At 38.8% G+C, this 18,768-nt stretch overlaps 1 protein-coding gene across 4 annotated transcripts in view; it reads left to right on the top strand.

The window, feature by feature from the left end:
* Positions 1 to 18,768, top strand: part of LOC306758826 (glypican-5-like) — a 118,978-nt gene that overhangs the window by 24,241 nt on the left and 75,969 nt on the right. For all 4 annotated transcript variants that reach the window (XM_079244231.1, XM_079244232.1, XM_079244233.1 and 1 more), the window contains exon 3: positions 2,076 to 2,779. In XM_079244231.1, coding sequence (XP_079100357.1) covers positions 2,076 to 2,779 — 704 coding nt within the window. The remainder of the gene's footprint in view (positions 1 to 2,075; positions 2,780 to 18,768) is intronic.

Consider the following 18,768-nt stretch of genomic DNA (forward strand, 5'->3'; position numbering starts at 1 on the left):
AAGCAGAAATTACCATTACAAATTAGGGGTTTTTGTATATTCAGGGAAGAATACACTTAAAATCAAAACATGTCCTTCTTAAGCATAGAAATACATCTTTGAAGTAACAGCCATATAGAGATAGGGAAGTGCTCTGGGCCCAGGGGCCAAATGAATCCAGATGTCAGCATGTTCTCAAGGTGGAGTCGACTTGTACAGTAGTTGTTTTTCCTTGTTTAATAGCTCAGTCGCTTCTTTTTATTCCATTTTTCCTGGCACACTCTCTTTTTCCTTTTTTCCACATTTTTTCTTTATGTCACTTTCTTGGCCAATGAGAATATGCTTTTTCAACAAGTATGGAATGTTTTCAGGTCTCAGAGATCATAAATAGTGTTCAAAGTACAAGAGCATTTTTCAAAATCTCAGCTATTCAGCTGAAATGTGTCCTCAATGGCACCTCACACAGAAAGATTAAACCATGGTATTTTTGAGCATGACAATTTTATAATAACATTATGTAATGCTGTGTAACTTAAGCTGTAGTTACATCCTATGGTATAAATGTCCTGTGAATACTGAGCCTTGCAGCTTAGACTGGCAGGCATTCTGGCAGACCCACCAGTACTCGCTCTGCAGCCCCAGAGGCTTAATAGACTAAAGGGAATCTTAAACTTATGCACTTTTTTGTGCTCACCCCTTTGTTTTGTGTTTATCACTGTCCATTTCTTTTCTTGGTTTGTTACACTGCAACTTCTCTGAAAGTCTTCCTGACAATTTTCTGTCAAGCTATAATTTACCACCTTTTGCATAAAAGCTGTGGCCTTCCTGCTTTATGACTGTCCCATGCTTTTACACTTTTCAAAACACATCTTGCAAATGACAACTTTAAATGTTTGTGGAGCAGGTCTTAATGTTGTTTTCTGGGCGTTACAAATAAGATGTGCCTTTTACTGGCAACGGGGGAGTCCCCGTATGTCCCAGACAGTGTTCATATTAGTGCAGCTGTTCACAAGGACATGACTGTTGCTATCCCTCTGTGTGTGAGCTAGGAACGGCTGAACACACATTATGACACACACACAAAGCACTCATATACATGCGCTCATTTTCAAACGATATCTGTGCAAAAGTAGGTTCGCAATCTTATTTTTAACAAAATCTGTAGTGGTTAAATTAGAAAGTATTTCATAAAGAAAATAAAGCAAACTATAACCCAGAGCATGTGAGTGGGGGGTGCGCGTTTGTGGTTGTGGTTTGAGTTGGGGGTGCTGTATGTGTCCTGGCACCATCCTCCTTAGGTCTCGGTTTCTGTACAGTTGCTACTGCTCCTTCATGTCCTGTCATGCTTTTAAGCTTACATCACACCCCAGAGAGCAGGGTTGCATCCAGCACACACATACACAAACTCACACATTCATAAGAACATAGAAGAGAAGCTGGTGATGCTGGGAAGTAGAACAGAGAACAGCATTAATAATAAATAGATAATTAATTAAGCTAATCGTGACATAAAAGTATATGCTGGTGTTATTACAGAAATGGCAAACAGGGGAATGGACCAAACATGACAATGAAAGCATGGAAGACAAAATGAGCCACATCAGTACATATAAAAACTCAGTTACAGGAAATTTCTTTGCAAAACAATATTTATTATTATTAGTCTTATTCGTCCAGTTCATGGACGCTATTAATTTTCTTACAAAACTGTCTTCATTATTTACCTTAGAATGCACAAGACAGTTGTTGTAATTTAAACACAGTGTTGAATCAAGAGACAACATATGTCACAAAAGGTTCCAGAGTCAGTTAAAACTGTCTTTGTTTCTGTGTGATGAAAAATAGAGACGGTCTCCTAAATAGACACTTACTGCAGTGATAACTTCATTTACATTGATGTCCAAATGCATTTCTCAACTCACTGATACAAAGAGGCCAAGTTTAGTTTGTAAAGAGTTTTTATGTGTTCTTACATTTGGACCACACTATGGTATTACAAGGCAGTCCCATCATGAATTGTTTATCAGTGGTAAAGATTAAAATTGGTTATTTTGTTTGCTTGTCTTATTTCTGTTTTTCTTATGCTCTCATTCTAGGTATGTTCCAGTCCCTTCTGTCCTTCTCTCAAGGCCACCTGAGCTCTCTGTTGGAGGGAACCTACACATCCTTGTCCCACAGTGCCTTACCCCATGTGAATCAGCTCTTCTCCTCTCTTTCCTTCTACCTTCGTGGCGTCAATGTTTCTGTTGAGGCAACAGTTCACCAGTTTTATAACAACATCTTCCCACTTGTCTATACACAACTTATCAATCCAGGCACTGAAGATAGTATGACAGGAAGTAGCGGAATGAGTGACTGCCTTCGTATGATCAGACAGGATGTCAATCCTTTTGGGCATCATCCTGCCATCATGGCTCAGGAACTGGCTGGGGCCTTGGGAGCCGGCCGACAACTAGGTCTAGCCATGGAGGAAGGTCTGGAAGTCATGAATGCAACAGAACAGGCCAACCTGAGCAAAGACTGTGTAAAAAGCCTTGTGAAGATGGTGTTCTGCTCCCACTGCAGAGGCTTGACGTTGATCAAACCTTGCATGGGTTACTGTCTGAATGTAATGCGAGGTTGCTTGGCTAGTGTTTCAGAGCTGAATCAGCCCTGGAGGAGATATATCACCTTGTTGGAGCAACTAATCCTCGCCATGGCTGGACACCACAGCCTGGAGCTAGCCCTGTTGGGGGTCAGGGGGCATGTTAATGAGGCATTGCTGTATGCACAGCTCCATGGACCACTAATTACTGCCACGGTGAGTAAACACTTGTTAAACATCAATCAGAAACCTTAATAGCACATGCAAAGGCTTCCAAACCTTTTTGTTTAATATCTTTGCTTTATCCATATATCTTGGCAAGGTTGAGTGTAATGATTGGAAAGCTTTGTGGTTGCTTGTGGGTTATGAGCAATATTTTTCCACCAGTGCAGCAAAGAAAAATCCTCTACACTGCATTAATGCTTGTGCCATGATGAAACTATTCAGAGAAAAGTAATGTTTATTCAAAAAGAACTTCAGCCTCATGGTTAGTACTTACAGGCTCAGTAACTGCTGCAAAACTGGCAAGGTTTCAAAAATTCAACATTGTTTGAATTCTCACTCTAAAGCAACTTTAATTGTCATTGGCATTAAATAACTTTTTTTTGTGCGTGCAAACTATGAGTGCTACCATATGATTTACATTTTGTTGCTGTTCACAATATAAAGACAGTTGCAGGAGAAACTGTCAGACAATTCATGCAACTGTGAATTGTAGTGGTTAGACTATACTAAAAAACAAATAAAAACAAATTAATTTAGTTGTCAGTTACAAGTCTATCTTTAATACGAGGTACAGAGGCTGCATATCAAATCTGTACATGTACTTATCTAAGACAAAAACTAAATGCTGACTAACTCAGGATAGAAAACAAACTCGATCTAGCTGATCTTAGAAGTCTCGGTGGCTCACTCTCATTTTTCAATATAAATGTCCATGAAATTTTTCCATAGAACTCTTTTATCATTTGAGACTATTTTTATGCTTGCTGAAACAATAAACTCCATAACACCTGAAATTCTTGACATGACAAACACTGCAGACACTGCACGTTTTAATTCTGTCTTTCATATTCTTTAACACTGTTAATCAATACTTAATTTAAATATTTTTTAAATTAGGTGTTGATTCAAAATTGCCTACATCTACATTGTGATGCATCAAAAAACAATTTTTAAAATCTATCTTTTGTCTGATTGGAAGCCAGTGTACCCTTACATGTAAACATTGCCCCGTCTAGAACAACCAAACCAAAACTAAAATGATCACAAGATAAATGTTTCCATTAAATTAAAGCTTGTTGTGTTGTAGCTTCTCTCTTTTTCCCTTCCTTTTGTTCTCTCTCGCTCTCTCTTTCCTCTACTATCTTACTGAACACTACAGTCTTTGCTGTATATTGTTGTATGGTATAGGACCCAATTTGCAACACATACTTCACAAACACACATGCACACACATACACACATTGCAATGTGTGTAGTCCTATAAAGAAGCTGGAATAGTTTCTTCTTTAACACACTCCTGTTCTTATTGACTTTGAGCGTGAACGTGTGTCAAAGGGAAGTGGTTATGGATATTATTGGGGGAGCCTGGAGCATGATTATGTTGAGTGGATACAATTAGGAGAAAACTGGAAAGTTTCCAGTTAAAATGGCTATTCTTATTGGGCCCTGGTGCAAATGGTAGCTCCAATGTTTAGTTAAGTTTCTCCTTCTGAATACTGACTTGTTGAATTCATCTTAAAAATTTCTCCCTCTAGAATTGAATGTGCTTGAGAGGCCACAGACTGCTGTTTATTGACATGGCCATAAAAAATGATATGGCTCAGTTGACCTTCAGGGAAATTTTATATGGTCTACTAGGTAAAGATGGGCAGACATGGATAAATCTTAACACACAGAAACAAGTATTCTTTTACAACTCCATTGAGTTATACAGTTAGGCATGGGGCTCTTTACAGTCAGAAATAGTAACACTATTCCACATTAGAGCTGTTTATATGCAGGTCTACCTTATCCACCTGTTGGTTTTACCCCACCTTCTCATTACAGTCTTAAGGAGGAATGATAATAGCAGCCTAGGTCTTATAATTTACAACTGAGGAATGCAAGAAAGTGCTATTTCACTGTCATTAATACCAAAAACTGTTATAATGCTCAGGCAGTTTTTTGCTTCAGTCGACAGGCTAATAAACCCTACTGTGTCAGTAGTGCCTTTATTCTACCAAGTCCTGCAATGAGTTTGTAGAATATTAGACAAGCAATTGGTTCCTCAACAGCAGGTTTAGGAAATATACTGTATCCTAGGGCTGGGCAATTAATCGGATTTTTATCTCAATTACGATCTGGGTTTTCAATGATCATGAAAATAAAAGGGTGCGATTATTTTTCTCTTTGCAGTTTCCTCTCCTGCTGTCTTCAGTTGCTAATCGAGCATCTCTGGCATTGCAGCGCTGTGCTGTAAACTCCTCCCACAGCCGCTTTGATTTCATTCAGACACTGTTCTCGCTAAATCTCGCGACTTTTTTCGTTAAAAGCGACTAGCGACAAATCTAGCAACTTTTACTGGAGTTATTAGAGACTTTTCTGGTGTTTTGGTGACTGATTTGAAGGCACATATTGTCCTGCAGTTACTGTAACGAATGAGCAGCGGGATTCTCTCATTTGTCCTAAAGCACTCCCAGGCAGCCAGCCTCAGTCAGCTGCAGGTCAGTGTAGAATAACTGCAGTAGGTTGTGGGAGTTCACTACATAGTTTATACCATCGTCAGTGACAACTGGCTGCATTATTTTCGTATAAACGCACACGTAATTCGGCGAGTTAAACACTGTAATATCCCTCCGTTACGGGGCGTTACCATAGCAACGCGTTAATCAGCTGGTTCAGATCAGCTGTCTTTTAACAGGTGAATGAGAGAAACGCGCTGTAGCCTGACAGCGGTTGTTTGGCATAAAAACCACACCCAGGCCAACATGAAATCGTTCATATACTTAAGCAAATGTTGTAGAAAAGAAATACAAACTCGTAACTGTGTGTTAGACGGTTATAATGCCCGACGCGGAGTTGAGAACACCATGACGAGCAGTGTTATTTAATCCTTACTTATATTTATCTATTCAGTTTACATCAGTATTTGCACTTTGTCAAGAAAAAGCTTCCTTATATTTGTTTGTTTTCTAAAATAGGTGGAATCCTAAAGACATGTTTTAAAAGTCACGGTTTAATGTAAAAAAAAAAAAAAAAATCATGTTAAAGATAAAAGGATAATCATGTTCAATAATCAAGATCTCAATTTCAGTCAAAATAATCGTGATTATAATTTTTGCCATAATCCAGCAGCCCTACTGTATCCATTGAAAACCACTTTAAACACCATGACAAAGTTTTATTCCATTAACAGCAAAGATCTGGGGGACATCTTATGTCAGCTGAACTCCTCATCTTGCTGTTTGAACATCCTGCCCACACTTTTTTTCAGAAAGTCTCAAAGACTGTGGAGCAAGATCTGTTACAGATTGTAAACTTGTCTTTATTTTTGGGCATCTCCCAGAACCGCTGAAAACAACTGTAATCAAGCCTCTGCTATAAAGCGACAACATAGAGAGGACAAAAATGAACAACTACTGGTCGATCACAAATCTTCCATTTTTAAATAAGATCATTGAAACTGCTGTTTTTATCAGCTAAACCTTCAACACAAAACAAAAGCTATGATGTTTTCCAGTTATGTTTTTGTAGCACTGAGACTGCTTTGTCCAAAGTGATTAATGACGTATGTTTGCATATAGGAAAAATGTCTGGCTTAATTTTGCTGTACCTCATTTCGGCATTTAATACAGCTGACCCCAATATAGTGTTCAAACGACAGGGGAACTGAGTCGGCGTCTCTGGCACTGTACTAAATTGGTTCAAAATATATTCAAAGAAGATTAAATACTTTGTATCTATAGGTAACTTCTGAGCAAAAAATAAAAACTACATTTGGGGTTCCCCAAGGTTCCATTCTGGGACCTCTTCTATTTGACGTCCACATTCTCCCACTAGCAAAGGTCAAAAAGATCAACATCATGTAACATAACTATGTAGACCACATGCAGATTTAAATTACAATGTCATCAAGAGACCAAGGCCCAATAAAAGCTCTTGGTAAATGCATTGAGGAAATTAAAGATGTACCTAACGTTTCTTCAGTTAAACAAAAACAAAACTGAGGTGATTGTTTTGGAGCCAAAGAGAAACTATTAAAGGTCCCCACTGAGTTTAATTTTATACACCTAAAAATCATGAATCAGGCCAGAAAAGTGTGTGTGGCGAAGGACTCAGATTTAAATTTTGAAAAAACATATCAAGGGAATAGCAACATCAGCGTACTATGACTTTGAATTTATCAAGGGTAAAATATGTTATCTTGACAGAACCTGGAAAGCTAGTCCATGCTTGCATCTTTAGTTGGCACAGGTCTTCTTAAGAAATCAATTAGACAACTACAGCTCATTCAGAACTCTACTGCTCGAGTCCTCACCAAAACCTTGAAAGTTTACAACATCAGTCCAGTTCTGAGGTCTTTATACTACAGTTGCATACAGTTTTGAATGGTTTAGGACTGAAATACATCAGTGACCTTCTAAACCAGTATGATCCTACCAGACCTTTCAGGTCATCTGGATTTGGTCTTTATCAATTCCCATGGTCAGTGTCAGACATAGAGATGCTGCATTCAGCTCTTATGCTGAACAAGTCTGGGACAAATTCCCAGAAAGCTTCACATCTGCTGAAACACAAATTTTTAAAAAATCCTAGTTAAAGGCCTACCTGTTCTCAGCCTCACCTTAGTTTTCATTTAAAAATCTATTCTGTACTGTTTCTTTTAAGCTTGTATTTTTTTTTAACTTCATCCTGTTTTAATAGTTGCTATTTAACATTTTTCCCTTTTCCTTTCTAATTTGTTTAGAATTTTAATATATGTTCTTTTTTTTAAATGTTTTAATATCTCTGTAAAGATAATTAAATCACTCTGTTGATTGTGCTGTACAAATTAACTTGTTCTACCTAGATCCGGGGTGTCAGAATCCAGTCCTCGAGGGCCGGAATCCGGCAGGTTTTTGTTGTTTCCCTCCACCAACACAGCTGATTCAAATCAGTGGATCCAGCAGCTTCTTGTCAACCTGTTTGAGTGTAGGTCAGGTCTGTGTTGGAGCATGGAGACAACAAAAACCTGCCCTCCAGGACTGCAGTTTGACACCCCTGACCTAGATAATGGAAACAAGACTCAATAGGACGTTTGGAAGGTTTCCATTCTCTGACAGCATTAGTATGGACATTAACTACATTGTTAATCTTAACTTTAGCATATCACTGAAAAATGGGATTCTTTGATCAAGCATGTAATCCAGGGACCCTCAATTCTGTTTCTCGAGAGCAGGTGTCCTTTAGGTTTTCCAAGTTATCCTGCCGGAAAACACCTGACTCAGACTCAGACAAGCTCTGCACAAATGCTAAAGACACATTGATTTGAACCAGCAGAGATTCTTGGAAAGTCTGTAGGACAGTGGCCATAGAGGACCAAGGTTGAGGATCACTAATGTAATCAGTAATTCAGTTTATAATGTATTGAATTTAGAAGATATATTTGCTCATGTTTTCAATCCCCACCATCTGTTTTCTTGCTGTTGATTTGGGGTTGAGTTGCGGGGGCTGCTGCTTATGCAGGGAACCCCAGACTTCTCTGCCCCTGGCCACATTTGCCAGCTTGACTAGATAGATTCTGAACCATTCCAGCTGAGAGATGTAATCCTTCCAGTCTGTCCTGGGTCTTCCCAAGGGTCTCCTCCCAGTGGAATGGAATACCTCATCATGGAGGTTTTCAGGAAGCATCCTGAACCAGATGCTTTGGCCACCTTATCTGGCTCTTCTCAATGTGGAGTATCAGAGACTCTATTTTGATAGAGTCAAAATAGAGTTGTCACCTTGCAGAGGAAACTCAAGTCGAATGTCTTCTATTCGAAGTCCTGTTCTTTTGGTTACTGCCCACAGCTTGTGGCCATAGGTAGGGTAAGAACTAAGATCAACCATTAAATTGAAAGCTTCACATTTTGGGTTAGAGCTTTCTTCACCATGACAGACTTGTGCAGAGTGTGCATCATTGCAGATGCTGCACAGTCTCCCTGCTGATACCTCCGTCCTTCCCTCACTTGTGAAGAAAACCTTGAGATACTTTAACTCTTCCACTTGGGGCAGGACCTCATTCTTGCTCTACCTTTTTCTGCTTGAGGGCTATGAACACAGATTTGGAGGTTCTGGTTCATCCAAACTGCTTCACACTCACCTGGGACTACCCTACTGAGAATCCTCTCAATACCTTGGCTATGCCTAGAAATTTTGTAAAAAAAAATTCTAAACAGAATCAATGACTAAGGGTATCCTTGGTGGTATCAAACCCTTGATGGAAATGAATCCAACTTACTGCCAGGAATGCAGGCCAAGCGCAGGAAATGTACTGATCATACAGGGACTGGACATCTTGTACCCGGGGTTCAGTTTTCTATATTCCTGAACAATGCCCACAGGAATTATATCAGGGGACAAAGTCAAATGCCTTCTCCAAGTCAACAAAACACATATGGACCCCTTTTAGGACCCTGAAGAGGGAGTTCAGCTGATCCACTGTCCCCAACTGGGACAGAAACCACACTGCTCCTTCTCAGTCTTTGGTTTGACTGTCCAACTAAGCCTCCTTTCCAGGAACCCCTGAATAGACCTTACCAGAGAAGCTGAGGAGTGTGACCTCATTGTATTTGGAGCACAACAATTCCAGTCCCTCTTATTGAGGAAGGGGGGCACCACCTTAGTCTGCCAGTCCTCAGGCACTGTCCCCAATGTCCTTGCAATGCTATGGGGTGGGTCAAAATCACAGCATCCAGGTCAGGTCAGGTAACTTTACTTATACCTGTAGGTAGCATTGGTTTGCAGCTTGGAATTGACTTACGAACAGCAATGTCCCTGTGTCCTCACTTGGGACATGGTTGAAGTTCTGCTGGAGGTGGGAGTTGAAGTTCTTTCTAACAGAGGACTCTGCCCGAAGATTCTGGCAGACCTTTACAACATGTTTGGGCCTGCCAGGCTTGACTGGCATCCTCCCACCATCTGAGCCAATTCACCACCAGGTGATAGTCAGTTCACAGCTCAGCCGCACTCTTTAGTTTTCCAACACATGCAGCTGCAAGTCCAACAATATGACTACAAAGTTGATAATTTAACTATGGCCTATAGTGTCCTGGTTCCAAGCTCACATGTGGACACACTTTTGCCTGAACAAGCTATTCGTTATTGACAATTCAGGATGAGCACAGACATCCTATAGCAAAACATCACTCGGATTCAGATCGGGGGTCCAATCATGCCCCCCCAGGACTCGCTGTCATTGCCCGCATGAGCACTGAAGTTCTGCAGCAGAACAAAGAAGTCCCTGGAAGGAGTTCTCGCCAACACTGTTCAAGGATTCCAAGGGTGGGTACTCTGAACTGCTGTTCAGTCCATAAGCACAACTATTCAGGATCCTTCCTGCACCTGAAGGTAGAAGGAGACTACATTCTCTCCTACCAGTGTAAACCTCATTGAAGGCCCTTAGTCAGGGTTAATGAGTCTGCCCAAACTTGCATGGCATCTCTTACCAGGAGCAACTCCAGAATGGAAGTCCTGGACACTGATTCCAGAGCCGAAGCCGTGCATCACATATATCCAAAACTGCTCAATCTTGCACACCAGGGTCATGTTACCCTTTTGGGCTGAGCCTGATTGAGTTCAGCCCAAAAGGGCCCGAATTCATATTGGCCTCCACGTGCTCGCTTCAATGCTCCCCCTTCAGGCCTGGCTCCAGAAGGGGCCCCGGTAACGGTGTCAAATATCATGATGTCATAATGTTTCTAATGTAAATGAATATATACCAAGTCTGAAAGAAATCAAAGAAAGACTTCCCAACATCTTCTTAAATTATTATCTACATAGACTCCGGTCTTTATTTATGGCTCCCGTATGTAATATTTTAGACTGGTATCTAATGATTGCTGACACAAAATACACTCACGGCTAATCTTTATGCTTAACTCATCTTTCTAAGTTGTGTGCACCTTTGGCTCCTAGTCTAAACTCAAGCCGTCTGAGTGACTTACTCAGCAGTCCATTAGCTAATGATGGTGAGTGCAGACTACTTTCTCTTCAGTCACCTTACACATTACTCCTGCTCTTGCTTTCCCTCGTTTACTTGTTGCCTTTCTGTGATGTGCTGATAATATGCAGCAGCTCTCAACGCCTTAAGAGACTGTTTTGCCCTTAAAAGACAAAATGTGTCTAGAATCCCAAGTTTTCACATGACTAATTGTTGTGTTATGAAATTGTTGTTATTACTCTTAAACGTCTATACAAAAATAATTATTGGCATATAATTTTTTCCCATGATCCACATTAAAAATGGATGGAATTATATAATTTAAGAAATAATGTAATTTTGTAGATAGCTAAATATTGTTCATAAGGGTGAATAGAAAATGCTGGATTCTTTTTGAGAGCCTCGGGTCTGCTTGTCAGACTGTTTCACACATAACAGAAAATGTCATTAGAAAAGTGACAGGAAAAGATAGAGGTTACCAGGCAGGATAAGACATATTTTATTCTGCAAGAGTAATACACATCAACACAAATAGAAGGGTTTTAATACTCTGGTCAAAGCTGGGAAGAGTTCCAGTCTAACTGGTGATTTTGGTTTTGCTAGTGGAAGGAATGCAGTAACTTATCCATGTTTACACTTTATTTGTTTTCGTGAATGGGAAATAAAGTCCATTGAAAATGTTTGACTGAAGCCTTTCTGTATGGAACTCCCTAAATTTCCACTTTGAATGCATTGGTTTTCTCTGGATATTCTTGTCTCCTGCCACAGTTGAATAACAGGGATGTTAGGTTGATTGGTATTTCTGAGTTCTCCTGAGGAGTGAGTGTGATCTCTTGTCTCCCTGTGTTGGTCCTGTGATTAACTGCTGACCTGTCCAGGGTGCATCCTGTTTCTCATTTCATAACAGCTGGGATATGCGACAGCATCCTGCAACCATGTGACGGATTAAGCAATTATTGAAAATAGATGGCTGAAGAATCCTCACTCTTAAAGATTGCTTTCTTTCCACTTTAAATATTCTATTAAGTTTCATTAACTTTTCAGGAAGAAAACCACCCGTACCTCTCTGTGCTTGCTGATTAGCTTCTTTTTGATAGTTATACTACTAATTATATTTAACTGTATTATTTTTTATTGCTATGTTTCCTATATTTTTTCTGAAAATAAGACAGCTGTTGTTGATGTCTTGAATTATCAAAGGCACATATACAATCAAATTAATAAGTGTTGATCAATTAGTTTTTTTTCCAAAAAACAAAGTTTATTTGAATGTACCGGAAATTGTACATGTTTTACTTTTACAGTGGCTTCTTCCTTAGTGTAACACATTCTGTGTTATGTTAGAAGTTCAAAGTTTTTTTTTAATGTGGCTTGCAACATAGGGAGCTGCAGGTTTAATCTTGACTTGGTGATATCATGCAGCAGCTGCTGTGAAGCTAACACAAATGCCTACTGCATCTGTGTTATGATTTTAGTGGTCACTCCTGGTCCATTGGAAGGCTTCAGAAGAACACATGGACTCCCAAAGTTTTTATTCACAGGCTTATTTTTTCCTTTTCCTTTATATGTTCCCCTGAATCTGAGACAGACAAAATGAACTCGTTTAACCTTTCCCTCTTTCTCTGTTTGTATTCTCTCTGTCTTTATATATAAAACCACTTGGAATCATTAAGAGATCTTGGCACACGCTGTGTCTGCGATTCTTATTTACAGAGATGGACAAATGTTGTCTTCAAATGCTACAGCGACACCCATATTTGCAAGACAGACCCAAGAAACTCTCATTTTCAGATCATCTGTAAGTGATTTAATCAGGGTAAACAAGTCTCAGTGTGGAGAGAGGAACTCGGTGTGCTCTTTACTGATTGGAATCTGAAGGGGTTCTTTCTGTGATATACGAGCGACTGCATCTCTCTTTAATTAGCACTGACTTCATGCAGATAGGAAAGAGTAAAAGGCATGTAAGGGAGGACTGATTGACAGAGACAGAGAGATGCAGACAGAGTGATTTAAGCAGGATGAAGGGAGACCGAAAAACAGCTATAAAAAAAAATGTCAGATAGAGACAGAAGAGGAAGCAAGGGCAGACAACAAATGTTGTAAATCATTTGCAGTCTTTCATTCAAGGATTTCTAAGTGAATAGTGGTCACAGTTATCTTTTTGATTTAGTGTTAGGGTTTCAGATTGATGTTTTAAGTAAAACAGGCTGACTAATTTACATTTTTGTTAAAAACCACAACAAAAAAGTCCAGGATGCAGAGCACTGGATGAATCCACCCCCATAAAAGGATTAGGTTTGCCATTCTTTAGAAGCCAGTTATTCTTTGCATGAAAATTTCAGGTGATTGTGTTCAATCAGCATGAGGTACTAACTCATTGAATGCTGATCCTGAATTGAATTGAATTGAAATTTTTGAGTGGCAGAATATGTGATGTTGTCAAATATTAAATTATTACTCACTGAATCAATATATCGTAATCAAACTTGTGATTTACAGTACTTCTCTTTATCAGGTGAATTGATTTTCAACGTAATATATAAATGGAGTAATAGATGGCCTTGCTGGACTACATCATTAATTTAGTTTTGTTAGTTGAATTCCAATTCATAATTTAATAAAAGCTCAGATTATTTTGTCTTCATTCCCTTTAATGTTTAGTTATTTAGTTATAGTCCTTTAAGGTTCATAGCTATCAATCTGACTTTATGGTATTTGTCTTTTTAAGTATTAAGTAACAACACAAAAATGAAATTATGCTGTACTTCTTGGGTAGTTTTTAAATCCTTTTTGTTTTCCTTCCATCCAGACTTTTAGTAACTATTATAATCAATTCTAACTGGGGAGCAACAAGTTTAAATTCTAACTAGCCAACACAATTTCATCCACAAATACACTGACTTAAATTAGATTAAGAACTGTCCAATGAATTATTAAAAAATGGAAGGATAGTGGGGAATCCTGGTCTTTCAGGATAAAATGTTGTCAGAAAAAAACCCAAAACTGAATAATTTTGACCAGTGAGCATTTAAACATTTGGTAAAAGTCAAATGGAAGGAAAGGAAAACACCAGTAGAACTCAGGGCTCAGTATGTTTAATACTTAAAGTAAGAGCTTCCACATGCGCAATGTGAAGAGACCTCAAGGGATTGGCACTGAACAGCTGTGTATTGATAAGAAAACCCCCAATCAGTGATGCTAACTGGAAGAATAGTTTTCATCTTGTTCGGGAGCTTAAAGATTGGCCCCTGGAAAAATGGAAGAGGGTCATGTGTTCTGATGAATCCAGAATGACCCTGTTCCAAAGTGATGGGTGCTTCAGGGTGAGAAGAGAGGCAGATGATGGGATGCATCCATCCTGCCTAATGCCTACTGTACAAGCCTGTGGGTGCATAGGTTGATGCAGTTAGTCACATCTAGTTTCAGCAAAATTATGTGCTCACATGAGAACCTGAATAAACCAAATGAGCAGGTTATTCCATCAATGTTTTTTTCTTCCCTGATGGCAAGGGCATATTCCAAGATGACATTTATCAGGCTCAATGGGTGAAAGAGTAGTTCAGGGAGCAGAAGACATCATTTTCACACATGGATTGACCACCACAGAGTCCAGACTTGAACCCCAAATAGAATCTTTGGGGTGTGTTCTCCCATCATCAATACCAGATCTTGGTAAAAAAACAACAACAAACAAACTAATTCCTACACTAGATGGAAATACATCTTGGGACATTGCAAAAGCTAATCAAAACAATGCCACAGTGAATGTGAGCTGTTATCAAACCTAAAGGCGATTCAACAAAATATCAACAAGTGCCTTTTTTTTAGTGTTTTTAACCATAGAATATTTTTTTTCATTAAACTGAGTTAAATACTTAATGAGTTTTACAGACAAGATATTATTTAGATGGTCTCTCTCCTGTAGTGAAATCTACCTTAGAATATTTTAGAAACCATACTTTTTTATTCACTTCCATTCTACTGATGAAAAACAAAGCTCTCATAGTTCTGGTTATCCACAGTGGTCTGATTAAAGTCAACACTTATAGCCCACTTCTGTCTCAGTGTGTGATTAAAAGAAAAACACAGTATAACAATACTCCTGAGGGAGGAGACAGACCTCTTTTTCTACATATTCCCTTAACACACCCACATTTCCCAGATGGTCCTGGGTTTCTGCTGGAAACTATCCAGTCACACGCCTGCTTCCTTAACCTCAAGACCTCCACCACAACAGTACTAAACAAAAGGCATGAATCTGGCTAGATCTTCGCTATCCATAGTAGTATGTTTGACTACTGTTACACTTTGTATTTAGTTTATACCATTCTGTCTTAACTCATCGGAAAGGGTGCACATTGAAAAAAAAGGGAACAACTAGGGCCTTTCTTTTGTCATATGAGCTGTGTTTAGCAATGGAAATAGTTATTTATACAAACTTAATTATAATGGTAGTTAAAGGTTGAAAACTCAGTTTGAAATAGAAGTGGTTGCACTAGTGTTTACTCTGGCATTACACAGAAAACAACCTTTTTGCCAAAGTAACTATGGAATACAAGGTCCTCTAGTGTTTTCAACAAATTTTTTATGCCAATATTTGACCATTGTTTATATTTCTACTTCTGCTTTTTATTTAGGTAGAAATATGAATAAAAAAAAACACTAATAATAAATACACAAGCTGCTTTTGCTCTTTTGTTTTGTTTCAAATTGATTTTTCCAGTCTTTGGTAGGTCTTGTGGTAACATTAATATAACAAATATTAGCTTTCTTATTTTATTCAACAGTCATTTGGCAGACGCTTTTATTCAGAGCAGAGCAACATGTGATAAGTGATCACTTAATCATACAAATTAACCTAGAACGTATGTCTGGGAGGAAGCCAGAGTACCAAGAGAGAACCCATGCATACATAGGGAGAACATGCAAACTCCATTCAGAAAGACCACTGTTCAACCCTCCCCCCCAGCTGAGACTCGAACCAGCAACCTTCTTGCTGTGAGGCCACAGTGCTAACCAGTACTAAGCATATGCTATCATGCTTTCTTAACGCCTTCTGTTATCTTGTTTATCTTGCCCATGTATGTAAATATAAATAGAATGTAAGACTATGAATGGAAGGTAAGAATCTCTTTTGGTTATTTAGCTCCTAAGTTTCATGAGTTCATGAATATTTGAGTTATTAAAAATGCTTATTGCTGAGGTGGCAGTTTCTGTGGTTTTTTTTTTATAAAAGGCATTAACTGTGAACTCAGTCTGAGCGATAGAATTTGAAGTTTTCAACTTTTTTTTCTTTCTGTCTTTTTTTAAGTTCCTGGTCTATGTGAAATTGAAAAGCAGTTCTCTGCTCAACAATAAGAACCATTAAAACCATCTAAAGGAAACACCTATGTGCTTTTGTCACAGCTAAAAAAGACTTTTTTTTTCTTTCTTAATTTTACCAGAACATGCATCTAAAAAAGGCACAGTTGATCACAGTGGGCCATATAGCTGTATGGACACTGAGCATGCCCCCCATTGTATATAAAGTATACGATGGGGGTCTTGACTGACTGAATAGGGCCTACTCACCCACATCCCACAGTGCTTGGGGTGGGAGGGGGCTGAGAAAGTTCCCTAGACTTTGGTGTGTAATCCCTTGATAAATAAACTGAAAAGAAAGACCACTGCTGCTATCTGTAAGCCAATACTTCTCAAGAAGAGGGATGGTCTTGGGCTTGGCTAACATGCAGTTGATTTTGATTCTCTTGCTGTGACCCCCCCCCCCCCCCCCCCCCCCATTCTTATAGTTCAGGGAGATCGACACATAAGCCATGCAGACTCACACACATATTTGGAGCAAATGACAGTAGAATACAGCCTTGACCACGTCTTTGTGTGGTAGACATAAATTAGATTTTTAAGTGTGTTGTATAAATTGTAATTCTTTGCAACACTGTAAATTCAGAGCCATAAAACATATGCACAGTATGAAATGTACTTGTTAGAGCCTGCCACAGTAGAAGTCAAATTTCACTGGGTCGCTCAAATGCACATAGAATACATGCCTTGTATTTCTCCAAGTAGTCCCACGTGGATAACATGCATCACATCAATCTTCCTTCCATCAGTCTCTGTCCTCAAGCAATCACCAAAGGAATGCTCCACAAAATAGTTGAAATTGTGAAGGTATAACGAGGGAAAACAGGTGGTCGAACACACATTCACACTAAAATCCAAGTATCTTTACTGTGCCCAAATGGGATTTTCATTCTCACGCCATCATTGGGTCAGGAGGTAATTGATTTATGACCATCTTTTAGCCCATGTCATTATTCAGCCTGTCATCTGATTGACCTTCAGGGTTATGTGATCCGTAGAACCATCCTATAAGAGCATGTGTCTATTTCTCAAGAGGATCCTTAAGACGAAGTTGTTTATTTTCCCTGGGATGACTTGGCGTTCTGTTTACACTCTTGTGTGTTTAGTTAGGTGAAAGAATGATTTGAGTTAGCTTTATTGTTTTGAAATGTGGGTCTTTCTCCAATGTTTTTTGGCCTCTCTAGAACTCCTGCAATCTTGAACCTCTTCTGTGGTTTGCTTGCAAAAATAACAGGGTAATGGAAACAGAACTGAGGGTGACCCCTGCTTGGTGTTCATATTTTACAAAGATGTTTACATTTTTGTCTTTTTGTAGAATAGCAAAGTGTCATACAAAGGCAGGCGAGTTATAGCACTGGATAAAAAAACTTGTGTGCCCCCTTGAAAGTTTCACAATGACAAGAATAAATCCACTGTTTTAGCACCACTTTCAAAACAACTTGTAATAATTTTTTATTTTTATTTATTTATTTATTGTTTTTGTGCATATACTGAACATAATATAGCATCCTATGGTATGCAGTTTAAGTTAGAGTGGAAAATAAAAAAAAATTCAAACTATTTGGGAAGTACAAGCCTGCCTGCATGGATTCATGTGCATGTATACCTATTTATTTATTTACTAAATGTATTACAAACACTATTCTTTTTCCAAAAACCTGTGTAAACTTGAAATCCTGCTCTGGAGTTAAGGCACACATGCTCCATGCACAACCTACCAACTTCCCAACATTCATACAAACACACTCTTCTACGTGCACCAGGTGGTAGACCTCCCAAACACTGCAGTCTGGACATGTCATCAATGGATTTTATGCAATCTGAAATAGTTGCCATGAATATCTGGAATTTGAGTTATAGATAATTTGCCCCTTTCTAAATAAAGAGCATGTAAATGAATCAGTGTAACTTATTAGAAATGTTTAGACATTTAGTTTTTATAAAACAAAGAAATTGGAGACAATGAAATGGTCTTGATATTTCTAAAAATACTAATTATTTTAAAAACCAATGTTGTTTTAGTGTTGATTTGTGAAATGAACAGTCAAATATTCCAGTTTTGCAAAGCGTGTTTCCTAAGAGAAACATAAGAATTTTTATTAAGAAAAGCACCTGAGCTCATTATTTATGACTTTACAGCCTGAAAAAAAAGCAAAAACGATAAATGATTATTACTTAGAGAAGCTTTAAATCTCATGCAAATGTAAATGGACAAAACAATTGCTATGCCCCAATTGCTATACCCCATCTTTCCTCATAACCACAGTAAAATGTGTATGCGTGTGCCATGTTTGCATGTGTGGCTGTGCACATATGTGGCTGTGGGTCGCCCTACCACATGTGAGCATGTTTTATGGGTCCCGTGGGAGTTAGGGTTAATGCTGTAAAACAACCTTCCGCGTGCTCAGCGTCTGCTTGAAGAGTGACTTTAAGACCTAACAAGGCCTGGAGAATAAGTCCATAGCAAAGAGTGACATGCCATGTTCCAGGCTGATTTGGTGTCATTCCTGATTGCTGGCCACTGACAGTCCTATTGATCCAAAATAACTTTCTGTTATGTAAAACTTCCATTCATACAGCGTATGTGATAACAGACAGGCGTCACCCTGTTAGAAAGTGTATTTTTAGCGGGACGACAAAACACAGTTTGTGACCATTAACACATATTCCATCTGCTTCC

Source organism: Telmatherina bonti, assembly GCF_933228915.1.
Source record: "Telmatherina bonti genome assembly, chromosome: 7".
NCBI lineage: Eukaryota > Metazoa > Chordata > Actinopteri > Atheriniformes > Telmatherinidae > Telmatherina > Telmatherina bonti.